At 51.6% G+C, this 15,843-nt stretch overlaps 1 protein-coding gene across 1 annotated transcript in view; it reads right to left on the reverse strand.

Moving 5' to 3' along the window:
- Positions 1-2,757: 2,757 nt before the first annotated feature.
- Positions 2,758-15,843, reverse strand: part of KCNK9 (potassium two pore domain channel subfamily K member 9) — a 79,212-nt gene continuing 66,126 nt past the window's right edge. Inside the window, exon 2 of the mRNA XM_019624054.1 lies at positions 2,758-15,786. Within this exon, the coding sequence (XP_019479599.1) occupies positions 14,948-15,786 (839 nt within the window). The 3' untranslated portion in view covers positions 2,758-14,947. The remainder of the gene's footprint in view (positions 15,787-15,843) is intronic.

Here is a 15,843-nt window from a genome sequence, read left to right on the forward strand (position 1 = left end):
CACAGCCAGCGAGTCCTGATTCACCGCCTGCCATGCTGGTTGAGGGATGCTGGAAATCCAGGACAGGAAGTAGCTTCTCCACTTCCTCCTTTGCAGAGGGTGTCACATCACCTGAAGTGGCCTCTCCCACATGTGGGGGAAGTGTTGGACATGCGAAAGAGATTATTTTTTAAAAAGTCCCAGGAATGGGGATGGGACTGAAGTGGACAATGCTTAGCCCGCAAAAGACCCCAAAGTGGGCTTTCACTGTGTGCAGTGGTCTCCAGGAAGAGGCTGCGGGCCAGTCGTTAATTCAGTGAATACTTATCACGAACTAACCACGTGCCAGGTATTAGCAGCCTGAGGAACCAGTGAGGGACGTGGGTCAGTGGGACATAGATTGTGATTTAAAGGTCATTTTCTCCCTCACTTTGTGTCCACAGTGGGCCAGTTGGGGACTCTGTGCCTCACCTCCTCACTGCAGGACCCGAATCAGCAGCCAGTATCTTGAAACCTGACTGTCAGCATGACAGACAGAAAGGACGTGCCGGAGGGTCTCACCCCAACAATTAATGCTCCAGCCAGGAAGTGACCTCTGTCACTTCACGTATGTTTTATTGGCCAGAATTAGTCACATGATTGCACCCACTCAGGAGACCAGAAGCGCCACGTGCCATGTGCCTGGGGGCTGGGGAGCTGGGAAGAGCTGCTGACCAGCAGGACATCAGGATGGGCTGGGGGGCGTGTACAGGATCCTTAGTCCAATATGCACACTATGGAATAGTGATCGCTTAATCACGGTGAGTGGCCACGTTCCTACTAAGTCTCTGCCCATGAGCAGACGAGGACGGTGGCCAAGGACACACAGGCAGCCGATGGGAGAGCCGACGTATCCAGGCTGCTTGGCAGAACTGTGGGTCATCATAAAATAAAGTTCCTTCGAGAAGATGACAGAAATGTTCATATTACAGTATGGAGTGGCAGATATGTCGAAATATTATTTATGCTCATCACTATTTTTAAATTACAGTAATTAGACCAACTGCAGAGCTGTTTACTTAACGCTTCAGTCAAGAAGCTCGTAGATTACCATGTCACAAGTTTGCTTTTTTAAAAAAATATTCTGATTTTTTAAAAAAACAAAAAAAACTACCTTTTACTCATTCTGGAGCAGGACACGGAGGTGCCCACGTGAGAAGCAGCCGCATTGAAATCTAGGTCCTGACATCTGCCCTGTGGCTTCTGACTGTAGCCCCCAAGGGAAGGTGGGGGCCGGGGCAGAGCAAGGCCAAGGAGACACGGGGGCGAGGCCTGGGAGGCTGCTAACAATCTCTCTGACCCTCCCAGGGAGCGAAGTCCAAGAAGGACGATAAAATAAAGACTCCTCCACCCCATGAACTGATTTCAGCCCTCGCTGCTGTTATTGTAGGAAATGCGAGCCCCAGCACTGGGCCGACAGCCTGCAAACGCCACGCTGTCACTTTGCTTGTATAGATGAGAGCACTGAGGGTTCAGGGACAGTTCCGACCTCAGGCTGTGGGAAGAAGACTCGAGTCCCTGCGTGGAAAAGCTTCGGATATGGGTCTGCACACTGGTCTCCAGGCCTAACCCAGCCCAAGGTCCATGTATAGCCCACCAGTAAAGGAGGACTTCTATGGAATCATTTTATTAAATGGTCAGAGGGGAAATCAGAACCTTTGGTGACCCATGACCATGACATGACACCTGAGCTCCCGCCCCATAAACAAAGCTTTGCTGGCCCCAGCCACGCCGGTTCAGTCACGTGTGCACCCTGCTGCTTTCCTGCCGCACAGGCAGAGCTGGGCTATTGCACTCCCTGCCCCTTACAGAAGCCGTTTGCCCACCCCTGCCTTAGAAGGCCCAGCCCCTGAAACGGGGTGTTCTCTCAGCGGGACGGCTGTGGTGACGCAGCGGAAGTCGTTAAGTGTTAAGGTCCTCACAGGAGCAGCCTGTTTGCCCGATGAGCCTCTGGGGAAGCACCAGGGGGAGCGAGATGGAGCCGAGTGGCAGCCGACGCTTCAGAAAGGAGGACCTTTCCTACGAGCCCGGCAGGAAGGAGCCCGGCTTCGTGGGACTTCGCCTCTGGCCTGCTGCTTTTGTCCAGTCTTGCCTTCATCCCAGAGCTGGGACAGAAGCCCGCAGTCCTCAGGTGTGTTCCCCACATCAGCACAGCATCACCTGAGACCTGGTTAGAAACAGACTCTCAGCCCCATCCTGGACTCACGCTGGGTGGGGGGTGGGGGGGCACAGTACGTATTCAGGGGCCCTCTGCCTGGGCAGGATGCTGAAATCGGAGAAGCACTGCCCCCTGGAAGCTCTGCCCTGGTGGCCCCAGACATCACCCCATGCCCTGCCTGCCTCTCTCAGGTCAGGAGGCCCCTATCTTCAGGCAGCTCCTGCAGGTTGCAGGAACTGCTTTGTCTTCAGTGTGGAGTTCATACTGTGCAGCTTTCTCTGCCTGCTTGTCCTTCTGCACACAGACACAGGTGAAAAAGGGCAAAAGAGGTTGTCTCATGTTTTGAACTAAGATTCCTCAGCCGGAAAAGAAAAACAAAAATCAGCAAATTGGTGTCAGCTCTGGTGAGGTCTTTGCAGGGGTTTGTAAGAGAAAGTACTGCCTGCAGTGAGGTGCACGTCTTGTTCTCTGTCCCTCGCTCTAGAAAGCCTTCCGACTGGGGTTGAGGCCGGAGGAGGCTGTGTCAGCGTGGCTTTTATCACCCACCCTTTTTTAGTGAAGGAAGACCAAGACACATTTGCAAACGTGCCATAGAGATTTTAATGAAAAAATTAGAAAAGTGCATTATTTTACAACACTACAGTAAATGATTCTTCCTTTTTCTGTAAAGACATTGTAAAATATATACAGGGTTGCTTAGTGCATTCGTTACAAAAGAAAGATGCAATCTGTTGCATAAATTACATATTTTACATGGGCTGGATGTCTACTTGGACTTGTAAACATTGGTCATACAGTTTTGTGTTTTTTTTTGTTTTTTGTTTTGTTTTTTTTTTCATTCTTCAGATAAGCTGCGAGAATAAATACCTCTGATATTCGTTTGATGGTTGTCTCATTCTGTTAAGCTTCAGAACGGCATTCTAAGGCCATTTGTGAAGGCGCCCTCTCCACAGGCGGAGAAGGCCAGAGAAGATAGACAAAGGAAAACAGACAGTAACAGTTAACAGTAGGCTTCTTTGAATTTGGTTCACTGTGGTCCAGTCGGAATCACTGGTTTGGCCACACCTGGTACGGCTTTCCACCAAAGGTCTGATGCCTCGGCCGCAGTTGGGCCTGTCGTCCAAATCCCAAACTCCCACCAACGTGGGCAGGTGGGTCCCTGCTAGGAACTCGGGACAAACCATTCCATCGTCCTGGAATGTGGCCAAGCTCACCCAGCTTCGGGGAGAAATTCCTGATTTCCATCCCCCTCCCCGGGGACTGTTCTAGAGGGTCCCCGGCAGCAGTATCCCCATCAGGACAAACCCAGGTCCTCCTACACTCAATCATGAAGATGTCCAGCAAGGCCAAAAACAGACAAACAACAACAACAAAAAGACCCAAAGATACCCAGTCAGCGCATACACGCACGCACGTCCCAAGTGAATGTGTGAGGGTCTGCACCTCCACGCCCACCACCCCCCAGAATGAACCCCCTGCATGTGTGTGCCAATCATTTTCATTCATGGATGTGAGTTTAGAACTAAGTCAAGCTTAACTTCTATGCCTGGGGTTCCCAGTGACACCTGTCTTCTTTTTAATGTGTTGAGGTACAAGGGTACACAGTTGGCTGAAGTTAAAAATTGTACATCTTAGAGGGAGCATCAGCAATGTCTTGGCCTGCTGGGAGCAGACAGAAAATCCTTCCTCCTTGTTAATGCAGTGGTTCAAACCCTACTTGTCTTTGGTGTCTCTGCCTGTGTCTCCTGTGCTTGTTTAATTGCAAACCTTCTGCGGATCACTTAAGGACATGCGAGAGTGCCTCAGATATTCCAGCTGGGGTTAGTCCGTATTCCTGCCCAAATTTTGCTCAAGAACACCAAGTTTCACCTACTCCAATGCCTTGTCTGTTCCATGGAGATTTCTGATGAAGCAGAGGGTGGACTGAGATGACCTCTGGAGGTCCCTTCCAGTCCCCAACGGCTGTCAAAATGCTATTTGTGGGCCAAATAAACAAATATATAATGAGCCTTTTTCAGGAGGGTGTTCTTCTCGGAGGAGCCATCAAATTACAGAGAAGTCTTGTTAATTGTGTTAATTGTGGGTTCTGCTTCATGGGGCTCCCACCAATCCTGTTCTCCCTTGCACTGGATTTTTATTTTTCTACCCAACTTCTAAAACTCAGCTCGAGAAAATGAGGCGATTGCCGAGGCGTGTTCTGGTTCCACTACCTGCCCATCAGACCCTTTTTCCAGACCTCGGGCCTCTTGGAAGCATGTGGTCCATTGGAACTGTGGCCTCAGGAGGCCAGGGACCTGGACTGTCCAGTGTATCACAAGGGCCCGCACTGAGGCTGGTCATGGCAGGTGCCCACAGCTCTAAATAATCACTGAATGAATGGCTCAATCGGCGCGCCATAATGCACAGAGGGGGCCCTAGCTGCTTCGTCCTCTTGGGTTAAGGAAAGGTTAGGACTTTCTGTAAGGTTTATCATGAGAAAGGTGGGCTTTGGTTTCCCTGGAAAAGTCCCACCCACACTGTCGCCAAGCATCTGGCCCATTGGGAGCTGAGATTTGGGACCACAAAGGAGAAACACAGATGGAAAAGTCAGAGGAGCTGGGTAGAAACCTGATTCTTTGGATGTCGGAGGGCTGGAGGACAACTGTGCCTGAAACCTGTCCGGGCAGGGAGGGGCTGGCCCAGCTTAGGAACCCTAGGCCGGGACGACTTGGCCTCCAGACTCACCCCTCCCCCAAAATGCCAACCCAAAGCCTGGTATATAATGACCCTTATGTCCTTTCATCTTCACCAGCCCACCTGGGACATACCCGCTTCTCACCTGCCCATTTCATCCTTTGTAAGAGAGGCTGGGAAGTGATGTGCCCAAGGCCACATGGCCCAATTACAAAGAGGAAAGAAGGGGGAAGCCACACGGGTGCTTGCCAAGGCCCCAAGGCCTCCGCCACCCAATGCTAAGGAGCTGGAAGAGGCAAGGCTGAGGTTTGATGTTTTTAGTGGCCAAGGCTTAGAGCTGAACCAAACAGACCTCCCTCCTCAACCAGTAGCCGCTCTCTGGATGCTGGAGGTCTCCAAGAAGCCAGACAGGCGCCTCTGGAGAGGCTGGAGCTAAGAGCCAAGAGTGACGGGAAGACAGGCAGCATGGAAAGCTCCCCAAGTAAAAAGGTACGTGGCCCTCAAAGGCATCCTCCTGTCTTCCCTCCAGCCCGATTCCGCCTGTGCTGGGACCGATGGTCCACCAGTCAGGGAGACGCAGCTGACAGGAAAGCCACGGCCTCCCCAGTTCCCTGCCAACTTGTGTGTCCCACGAAGCTTCAGAGAAGCCAGGAGCCTCCACAGGCCAGGGCTTTCCACCTCCGAGCCTCCGGAACAATCCCACTCCTCCACAGCCTTTCTACACAGGTGAGGAAACAAAGGCTCAGAGAGATGGGGTACGGTCACGAGGATGCCGCGTCGGAACACTGAAGTCTCCTAACCTGTTCTCACTTCTGCCTCCCAGGAGAGGTGACCTGCCCAGAAGACACAGCGCCAACCGTGGAGGGGGTTCAGCAGAAGCTCTTTCACCCCATTGATGCCTGGGCCCTCTGCCCCAAGCAGGGGGACACTGTGGACACGCAGCGCAAAGAACAGATGAGCAAAGAGAAGTGTGTGTGTGTGTGTGTGTGTGTGTGTGTGTGTCAGACAATCTGCATTTGCACAGGGCTGCACTGCACGTAGGTCTGAGCCCCGTCATGGTTCACCCCCAAGCAGGGCAAAGACAGTCAACTTGAGGCGACTGGCGCCTGTGGCTTCTGTAAGCGGGGGACAGGTCCTCCACAAATTAAAGACATCCTGAAATAAGGACAAACAGAGGCTGTGGCAGGAAAGAGCAGAGGTGCGTGGAAAGGCAAAGCTGGGCTCAGGTTTAACTGGAAGGCAGATCCTAGGGAGTCCTAACCCTCCTCTAGCAAGTGAGGGTGAGCCCCATAGATGAGGACGGCCACGGCCACGGCCCCGGCGGGCCGGGGTTTCTCTCTAGAACAGGGCACCTTGTGGAGTCAGGATGTAGGACAACCTATCAAGGAAACTAAGCAGAGATGCACCGCACAGAGCTGTTGGTTGTAAAGACCCTGATGCCATTTTTAAAACAAAGCGTCCAAATGGGAGAGAGTTGGTGGCAATAGGTGTCTAGGGGAGGTACTGACGGCAGGAGTGGGACTTGGAAACTGGGGACCTTGGCCGAACCCCCTTATCTGGAAGAGAAGAAACTCAGGCCCAGAGAAGTGAAGTGACTTGCCCTACGTCACACGGCAAATGACAAAACCAGTTTGAGCCCTGGTTCAAGCCACATTCTTGAGGCTGGACTTCCTTCCATCCAGCCGAAGTCTCTCCTCAGCCGCCACTGCCCAGAGCCCCACGTTGCAATGCCTGTGGGTCAGCTCCACACCAGGAGATGCCTTGACCTTGGCAATGAGTCCTGACACATCCCAGACACACCAGTAAGAACAGAGGTCTAAAAACAGACAATGAACCTTCACCCCAGAGCCACCAGCACTCCCCACAACAGCAGACACCCCTGGCTCTTCTGCGGACACCTTCACTCAAAGCACCCTGCCCTCAGCACCAGACCCCCAAGAGGCCCCAACTCCAGCAGAGATGCAGAAGGAGAGCAGGAGCCCATGTGAGCATCTCGGGTCCCCACGAGGCCTTAGGCACATCAGTCCCTGAGGCCCTGGCCACAGGCACTCCCGAAGTCTGCTGTCCTTAGAGTTGATCAGGAAACAGCAAATTCTTCATGCCAAGTGAGCCCTAGAACTACACAACATTTTTCTTGTTATTTTCACACAAATCTTTGATCAACTCTTAGAAGACTTCATTGGAACAGGTCCCCAGGATGCTTAGGTGAAAGACCCAGTAGATCTCACCCACAAATAGTCCCAGACGCCAATTAGCGCTAATGTCCACAAGAGAAAACAGAACAAAAATAAAACTACTTAACTCCAGCTAAACCACAAGACTGCAGAGAACTGAAATTTGGTGAGACTCCAGGACCTATTTTCAGAGTTTCGTGATCGGAGGAGGACCCAGTAGGGGCATTCGGATGGAAAGCTCTTCGGTGGAAGCCCAGGACTCGCGCTGTGGTTGTCAGAGCGAAGGACCTAGAAATAAACTTCCTGTGTGGGCACTGGGGGCCATGGAAGGTTCTGGAGCAGAATAGCCCGAATGACTTAGGCTGTGACCGGCTCGCAAAGGGCCTTGACGATGACCCGTCGCATCTGTTGGGTGTGGCTCTGGGGCGGGATTCCACCGACCACTGGATGAAGTGCGTGTTCCCTGCCCTGCCACTCTGTGCCTTTCCACAAGCCTGGCCTCTGCCTAAAGCAGCGCCCATTGCTCCTTCAAGGCGCTCCTCCAAGATGACCGAAAGCCCCTTCTTCCGTGAAGCCCTGCCTGAGTTCCTCGACCAGACCCAATCACTTCCTTTCCATAGTTTGCTCTCAAGTCAAAGGCCCCAGGAAACCTGGCCGGGCCTTTACGAGAAATGCAAACACGTATGAGGACACTAGCACAGCCCTGGGCGCACAGTAGGTGCCCAGGAAATGTCATCACGTACAGATCTCATTGCCACTGTGCAGTAAACGGGGTTTATTTATAATCTCCAGTATAAAGGTAGGGAAGCTAAGGCTCAGAGAGGCAAAGCCACCACCCACCTACGAACAGCAGAAGCTAGTCTCAGGTGTGGGATGCCACGATCTGAGTAGTTTCTGCCCACCAGGCTGTGCCATGGAGACAAGGAGTCTGCCCCCTGCCTCTGTCTAGAGCCCCAAGCTCGTGCCGGGCAGGTGCAGAGCCGAGGCTGGGGGACCCTGTCCCTCACTGCACAAGGTCCCACACTCTTCAGCCTCTGCTGGAAGCACGTCCATGAAAAAACAGTGCTGACCTGGCTTCTGGTGACATTCCCATCACAGTGCTCACCCACTGCAGGGTGAAATGTCACAAGTGCGTTCCTGGAATCTGAAGACGTCCCCATCACCCGCTTTATGGGAAATGCCCAGCTGTGGACAGCTCATGGCCCTGTTGCACATGGTACACTCAACTCTGCCAGGCACGTGCCATTAGATAGCTCGTGATGGGGTGATAGGTTTTCGTCACATGGCTGTGCATTGGTTTCCAGGGGGTGGGACATGCCTGCGCTGCAGTTAGGACAGGCCTTGATAGCAGCGATGAAGGGCCACTTACGCAAGAAGCTAGGATGCTGATTGTCTTTAGTCCCTCCTTGGTGCCGCCCAGCACGTGCAGTTCCCAAGACCAGGGCCATCGAGTCTGCTTCCCAATAGGTTTGTCCATGACAGAAAGGACTAGGCAGCCCAGAGGAGGGCATCGCTGAGTCCATCAGTGGGCAAAAGGTCAGAAGAGGCTTTTAAAGGATGAGTGAGATGCTCCCATCTCCGGCTCCGTGCTGGGGAGTAGCAGGGAGACCTTCCACGTAGCAGGACAGCATTGGCAGAGGCTCAGAGGCGGGAACATGCGCGGGCATCTTTTCTTGATCAAAATGAAATATTAGCCACAGCAGCTGGACTGCTTTATGTTATCAGAACTGAGAAGGCCGTGCTATGGAACTTGCCAGCACAAACACCTCAAAGAGGTCACAAAATATAGCCCTTCGTGGCCAAAATCACACTGATGTAACAAAATTACATTTTTATGATGATTGATTGTAGGAAGGGCTTAGCAATCATCACCACTCATTGAGAAGCTACTGGGTGCCAAAGTCCCCCAACAGGCTCACAGGGACCCTTACAACCACCCTATTGGGGTACGCCTGCTAGCCAGCTTCACAGTTGATGAGAGAATATCACTGGGCTTTGTGTCTATTTATAGCTGGCTTATCCCCACAGGTGCTTGGGGGACAGACTACTGATGCTCAGCACAAAAGACAGACCCACATGAAAAGTCCGAAATAGCAGCGCCTTGCTCAGCTTTGACAATGAGGCCCGGCATCCAGGAACTCATGGCCGTCCCTCTTGAAGCGTCAGTGAGTGTCTCTAACAGAGGAGACATTTTAATATGACTCATTTACCTACAATGAGAGGTAATCAGAGTTCTCCAGGGAGCTGGCCATGGCAAAGGCGTTAGTCACGGCCAATGTTTTCTTGCCTAAAAGTCCTTAACCTGAGGAGACCAGCGGACAGAAGCAGACCGTGGGGCTTCCCACAAGAGAGATGGCCCAGGCTCTTCGAAATGGCAATGCCGTGAAAGACAAAAACGGTGATGGAGAACGTGCTAGACTGGGGGAGTCTGCGGCAACCAGACAAGCAGTGTGGGAGTGCTCCTGGATTGCCTCTGATTCACACACACACACACACACACATCCTTGGAGGGCATTTTTGGGACAACTGGGGAAATGTGAAGGTGGGCTATATTTCAGATAATAAAGATTATGTGAACGCTCCATTTCTTTGGGGCGTAACGGCACTGCTATCTAGGAGATGCTCTTGTCCCTGGGAGATCAATACTTTTTTCTTGGGCTGAACCACCTGAAAGGTGCAGACGTCACTTCATCCTCCAAATACCCCTGAGGGTGAATGGGGGGGGTGGCAGGGTGGCAGGGTGGGAGGCTGGGAGAGGATTAAGCCAATGCAGCAGTTTACTGGAGGCTGGTGAGTCTGGGTGGAAGTTCTAGAGGAGTGCATCATACTCTTCTTTCAGCTTCTCTGTAAATCTGGAGTTTTCAAAACAAAGTGGGCAGGGGTGGGGAATCATGGTAATATAATGTTTTCCCCCCCCTGAAACAGCAGCCTTGACCAAAGTGTGGTCGAGAAAGAACCACATAAAATGGACGTATGCCCAGGGCTTTAGGGAACCCGAGATGCACAGGGCCTTGATTCTCATGATGTCACCATTGTTCTTGGTGGCACTGCCTGCTCCCCCTCCATCTTCCCAGCTCCCAGCACCCTGCCAAGCAAAGTGATTTTTTGGTTTTCTTTTTGGTGGCTCAGCCTTTAGATGTGCCCAGTAACCAGAACATCCAGGCCAAGTTCATTTTGTGCTAAGTGCTCATAAATCCTGTCCCATTGTGTCGATGAGGAAGCTACAGAGACCTAGGCAGGCGAGGTGACTTCCAGCAGCCCGGGGAAGCAGGCCGCGTGGGTGCGGTCCCTGCCCTGCCCACTTTACCTTGCCAGGGATGCTTCCAGGGTCTCCCATGAACCATGACTCTGGAAGAAACACACTTTAGACCCCCAGGCAAAAGGCCCCAAGTCACACTCCTTTCAAAGCAAAGCTTCGATTCACTGGAGTGTTCCCAGATGACGGCGTCCGTTGCCCTAATAGAATGGACACATTCCATGTCTCAGACCTTGCACCTCTGTGGATGCCCTTGACCAGTATCTTAATTAAGGCTTATTATTTAAAAAAGAAGATTGAATAGAGCAATGGAGCCATAAACGTCAGTGATGGTGACTTTCCTTTTTGATCATTTTTTTTTTTGCTCCCTTGGCTCCCTCTCCAACTCAATGCCCACAGACACAAGTGCCTCTAAACCATTCTGTCACTAGGAATCAGGACCCACAAGGATGAGACAGAGAACATGGCCTGCCAGGGCTATCTGTGGGTTTGACTTACTGTCCAGGTGTTTTCCCAATCAAAGCTGTGTGCAGAGAACAAACGGCGAGCCCAGATGAATAGTCAATCTCCTTTTTTATGGATGGGTTTTAATGAGCACCCACACAGAAGGGCCTCCTGGGCAGCGGTCTGCATCCATTTGCTTCCTCTCCTGGAAAGGCTGGGGACCCGGGGGGTTCCTGGGCTGCAAATGACCTATTGTGATCAGGCAGAAGCCTGGGCACCCCCTAACAATCGGTGATGCACAGCAGCACAACAGATGCTTCAGAGAGAGCATTTAAATTTCGAGCACCAGGCAGCCCACTGTGCTTAAAGGGCTGCCACCTGGATTTCAGGACAGAAGGGTGCAGATGGAAAAAAGAGGTCTGATCCCAGCTCTGCAGCTCACCAGGTATCTCAAAAGCCAGACAGGTTGGTTCACTGCTAGGTGAAAAACAGAACGGCCCGATGAGATGCCAGCACCTTTCACCCAGGATGGGTGTGATGAAGATTAAAACAGGGTAGTTTCTAGAAAGCATTGAGCCCTGAGCTGTCTGCGATCAATACCATTGTCCTTTTCCTCCTGACTTTGATGGAGTGGATGCATTGCGGTCTCAGTTGGAAGACACTCAAGCGAGAGGCTGAACTCTCTTTAAGCATCTACAAGGCGAGCTGGTTTCCAGACCCCACCCCTGGGACTGGGTGGTGGGCCAACGTCCTATGATTCTGGTGGAATTTCAGCCCATTCTAGCAGGTGAACTCTGTATCCACACGATCTGATGTGGTTTCTTCCCCTCACTGAATGGGCGCGGCTAACAGGAAGGAGGGGTTGAGAAACCCGGGCTGAAAGAAAGAAATCACCAGGTGGGAGAGGGAGGAAGACACACCTGGGCCTGAGATGCTCCAAAGCCCAGCACTGAGGGCTCTTCAGACCGTGTAAGCAGCAGCAGGGACCCAAGCAGCCAGGGAAGGAGGAGAAGGAAAAACGAGGGGGAGACCTGTTCTGGTCGAGTGGCCTTAGATATGTGTTCACCCTTTCTGGACCTCACTGTCCCCCTCTGAAAATGAGCGAGCGTAGTGAGGTGACTCACATTGCGCTTTCTCCTGGCCTTTGAGAATTCTAGTGCTGATTGGATGAGCAGGTCTCAGGTGGCCATGCGCTACAGGTGCCCCAGTCTCACTTTACCACCAGAGAAGAACCCTGGAGACCCCTGACTCAGTGCCCCAATGAAAGCACGTCATCACTGTGTCTGCAGAACTCCTTGGCCAGGGGCCATGCTAGGGAACAGACAGACCATCAGCGAAAAAGATGGATGCCACAAGGAAAGCAAACTGAGGTTCACCTCCACCCCCTGAACACTGAGCATAAACAAGGATGTTGAACTTCAGAAGACTCCGTGATTGTCCTGCAAAGGGCCAAACTGGTGGCAAAGGGCAAGGAAGCAGGAGGGATACAGAACCAAGACAAATTCCAAGTGGTTTCAGATATTTAAGTCAGTGGTGATCACACAATCAGAAAAAAGACTTCGTCCTACAATCCTTAATCAACTCTGTGGAAATAAAGAATATGGAACATTGTCTATGTCTCCCTGGGCAGGGAGGGGTCCCTGGACACTGGTAGGAGTCGAGGAGGAGGAGGCCACTTCATGACCGTTTTGCATCTTAGTGGGGACCAGTCCTGAATGACAGGTTGAGCTGGCGTTCCTCTGACTGACTCCAAGGCCTGGTGCATTGACCCGTGGAGAAAGAGAAGCAAGCTCCCTCACCTGAGGGCTGAATTACAGTGCCATGGTGTGGTGGAGTCAGCTCCTTGGACCTTTTGGGGTCCAGGTGAAGCTATTCTTTCATTTCTGTCAAGGACCAGCTCTGTGACATTGAGCAAATCACTCATCCTCTCCGTGCCTCAGTTTCTTCTATAGATCAAAGATTTTCACCGACACACACACACACCCATTTGAGGGCAAATCTTACAAAGGTTTTCAGGAGGAACCCTACCCATATTCCAAACAGCCTCTTCCAAAGCATAAAGCACTGCAGATATGCATTAGTATTTTTGCACCTAGGATCCCTTCCAGCCAACAATCTCTTCCAAGAGAAAAAAATAAAGAGCAACTGTTTCTATTTTCTGCAAAGACGGTAGAGCCCTAAAGTTAAAAACAAACAAACAACAAACAACAACAACAAAACCCTTAAAAGACAAGTGAATTGATACAGACCTTGGAGACTGATAACCGTCCACTTTGGCCTAGAGAATCTGAGGTTCCCAGACTCCTCCTTTATAGGCCCTGTGCTCTGCACGAATGGGGCCATTTTCAATCGGGATGTGCCATGAAAGTATGCGCCTTTTCAGAGGAGTCTTCAGTGCTGAGTTTCAGTTCCAATGGCCCAAATGCTTGGGGCTGGCAGCGTTTGCTGCCGTCTCCTTTAAGAAATCTTCTAGGTTTACTCTTCCTGGAGAGCAAATCCTCCATTCTGGACGATCCCACGGGGAGTCCCCCTGCTCCCTCTGAACAGCACAGCCAAAGCCTGTTTCCATCAGGAGCCATGAACGTCCCCCTTATGAAAAAGGAGTATGCGATGATGATCTTTAGACATGGTAGGGACGGTGACAGGGGAAACGTAAGTCCCCTCTGCGAATTTGGAGATCAGGCTTTCCTTTATTCCTGTCATTACAAGGGCCTCCAATGTACCATCTGTAGCATAACTGTCCCCCAGGAGAGTAACAGGCCTTCCCTTCTGGGTCATAATTTTAGTGAGAATGGGAAGGAATTTCTCCACTACTCAGAAAAATTGTCCCCTGAGATTGACAAGTTCCCAGCAGGCCAAGACACAGCTTCCTGCCTCTGAACTCTTCCTGAGACCAACATGCTAGCATCTTCCCCTTATTTACAAATCAAATGCGATTAGAGACCGTCTTTCTTGAAACACATACAGATATATATTTTTAATGAGGAGGAATGCCCTGTCTTTTTTTTTTTTTAATTAGGAAAAGAAACCACATCCACCTACTAATACCCATTCTCATCCACGCATCCCAAACGGTAATTCTTATTCATGCAGGTAGACGCTGCATAAATCACCATCGTCATCATATAAATAAGAGGGAAATAATAAAATAGGTATTTTGCTGTTCCAACAATTTTCCAGTTTACCCTGATACTTCCAGTTGCGTGGTAAATTGCTGGAACTGGAGATGATAAAATTAAAAATGTCTTTAATAAATTAATATTATCGTTGGCGTTTGATTATTCCATTGCTAGTTTTGTCTTTTGTGTGTGTGTGTTGATAATGCATACCAGTTTAACAAAGTGCATGCTTTTAAAAAATTTTTGAACTGGCAAGCTAAAACTGATCCATGTCTTCCTGCCCACCCACCCCCCTAAAAAGAAGCTAATATAATTTAGAACCTAGCATTTTAAAAATATGGTCATGACACATCTGGGATAAAGGCTGCTCATGGAACATGCTTGATTTGGTAAGATGATAAATCAAAAACCTCGTGGGTTTTTTCCTGTTTCGTTTGGAAGCAGCTGAAAGCAAGCTATTAACAAAACTGTGTGATGGAAAAGAAATGAATACCTGGTACTTTCCATTTTGTCACATGATACACATACACACAGAAGCACACTTGCGTGCGCACTCGTGCACACACTCATCCCACACACGTGTACACGCACACGCACACGCACAGCCACCCACTCCTTGGGGACGACAGGAGAAGAAAGGAGTTAGGTCAGAGACACCACTGTGGGTGAGCGCTTGAAGGCTACGGGCCTGGTGTGCAACTTTGGGTTGGGTATCCTCTCGGCTCCGTCTCCTGGTGTTGGTCTCACACCTGTCATGAGAAAGCCACCCCTGAGCTGGGGCGGGCTGGGGAGAAATGTAAGGCATACGTTGCTGGGAAGGGAGGAAGAAATCCATGCGTCATGCTCAGATGCGAGTTTCAGAGGAGGACGGGCCTGTCTTTTCCCTCTGGCCGGCTCTGTCTCGCTGGAAAGGTGGGGAAGGAATGAAACCAAGGAAGGAGGAGCGAAAGTAATAATGATGACAATAGTAATAATAATAATAATAATAATAATAATAATAATAATAATAAAGGATAATTAATAAATAAGGAAGAAAAGACGAGTTGGGCCCATGGAGCTTAATATGACAAATGACGTTTCTGTTCGTTCTCTGCCTCCCCACACCTTAGATGGACTTCCGCCGTCTCATCAGCCTGTGGTTGTCAGTAAAGCTGTGTAACCCGGGAGAAATGGAGCTGATGGGGGACGGAAAGAGGCTGTTTTTTAATGTGCTTGGCGAGATCTCCTCGATCTTGTAGGAGATGGAGTGGAAGTACTGCGGGGCGAGCTTGGCGCTGAGGGAGTTCTGCGCCGCGGCGGCGCGGCCCCCGCAGTCCTGCGGGCGGTAGCACGTGCAGGAGCACACGGACTGCAGGTCGGCCGCGTCCTGGCAGCGCGGCCGGGCCCGCCGCGCGCCCTCGGGGATGTGCAGGACCATGCTGTTCCGGTTCCCGGCCAGCGACGCCCTCTCCTCGGCGTCCCGCCGCTCGTCCTCGCTGTTCATGGTCAAGAACCTGAGGACCACCAGGTTGAGGAAGGCCCCGATGACCGTCAGCCCCACCAGGATGTACATGAAGCTAAAGGCCACGTAGAGCGGCTTCTTCTGCAGGGCGCCCTTGGTCTGCAGCGCCACGTAGTCCCCGAAGCCGATGGTGGTCAGCGTGATGAAGCAGTAGTAGTAGGCGTGGAAGAAGCTCCACTCCTCGCACTGCGAGAAGGCGGCCGCGCCGATGCACAGCGTCCCCATGCAGGAGAAGAAGCCCACGGTCACCATGTTCTCCATGGACACCTCGGTGTGGCGCAGGCCGCAGCACTTCTTGATGCGCTTCAGCAGGTAGCGCACGAAGGTGTTCATCCGCTCGCCCAGGCTCTGGAACATGACCAGCGTCAGCGGGATGCCCAGCACGGCGTAGAACATGCAGAAGGCCTTGCCCGCGTCCGTGCCGGGCGCGGCGTGCCCGTAGCCTGCGGGGTCGAGAAAACGCAGCGTGAGCAGGGGAGGTCCGTGAGGGGTGGGGGGTG

Source organism: Hipposideros armiger, unplaced genomic scaffold (genome assembly GCF_001890085.2).
Source record: "Hipposideros armiger isolate ML-2016 unplaced genomic scaffold, ASM189008v1 scaffold_574, whole genome shotgun sequence".
NCBI classification, from domain to species: Eukaryota; Metazoa; Chordata; class Mammalia; order Chiroptera; family Hipposideridae; genus Hipposideros; species Hipposideros armiger.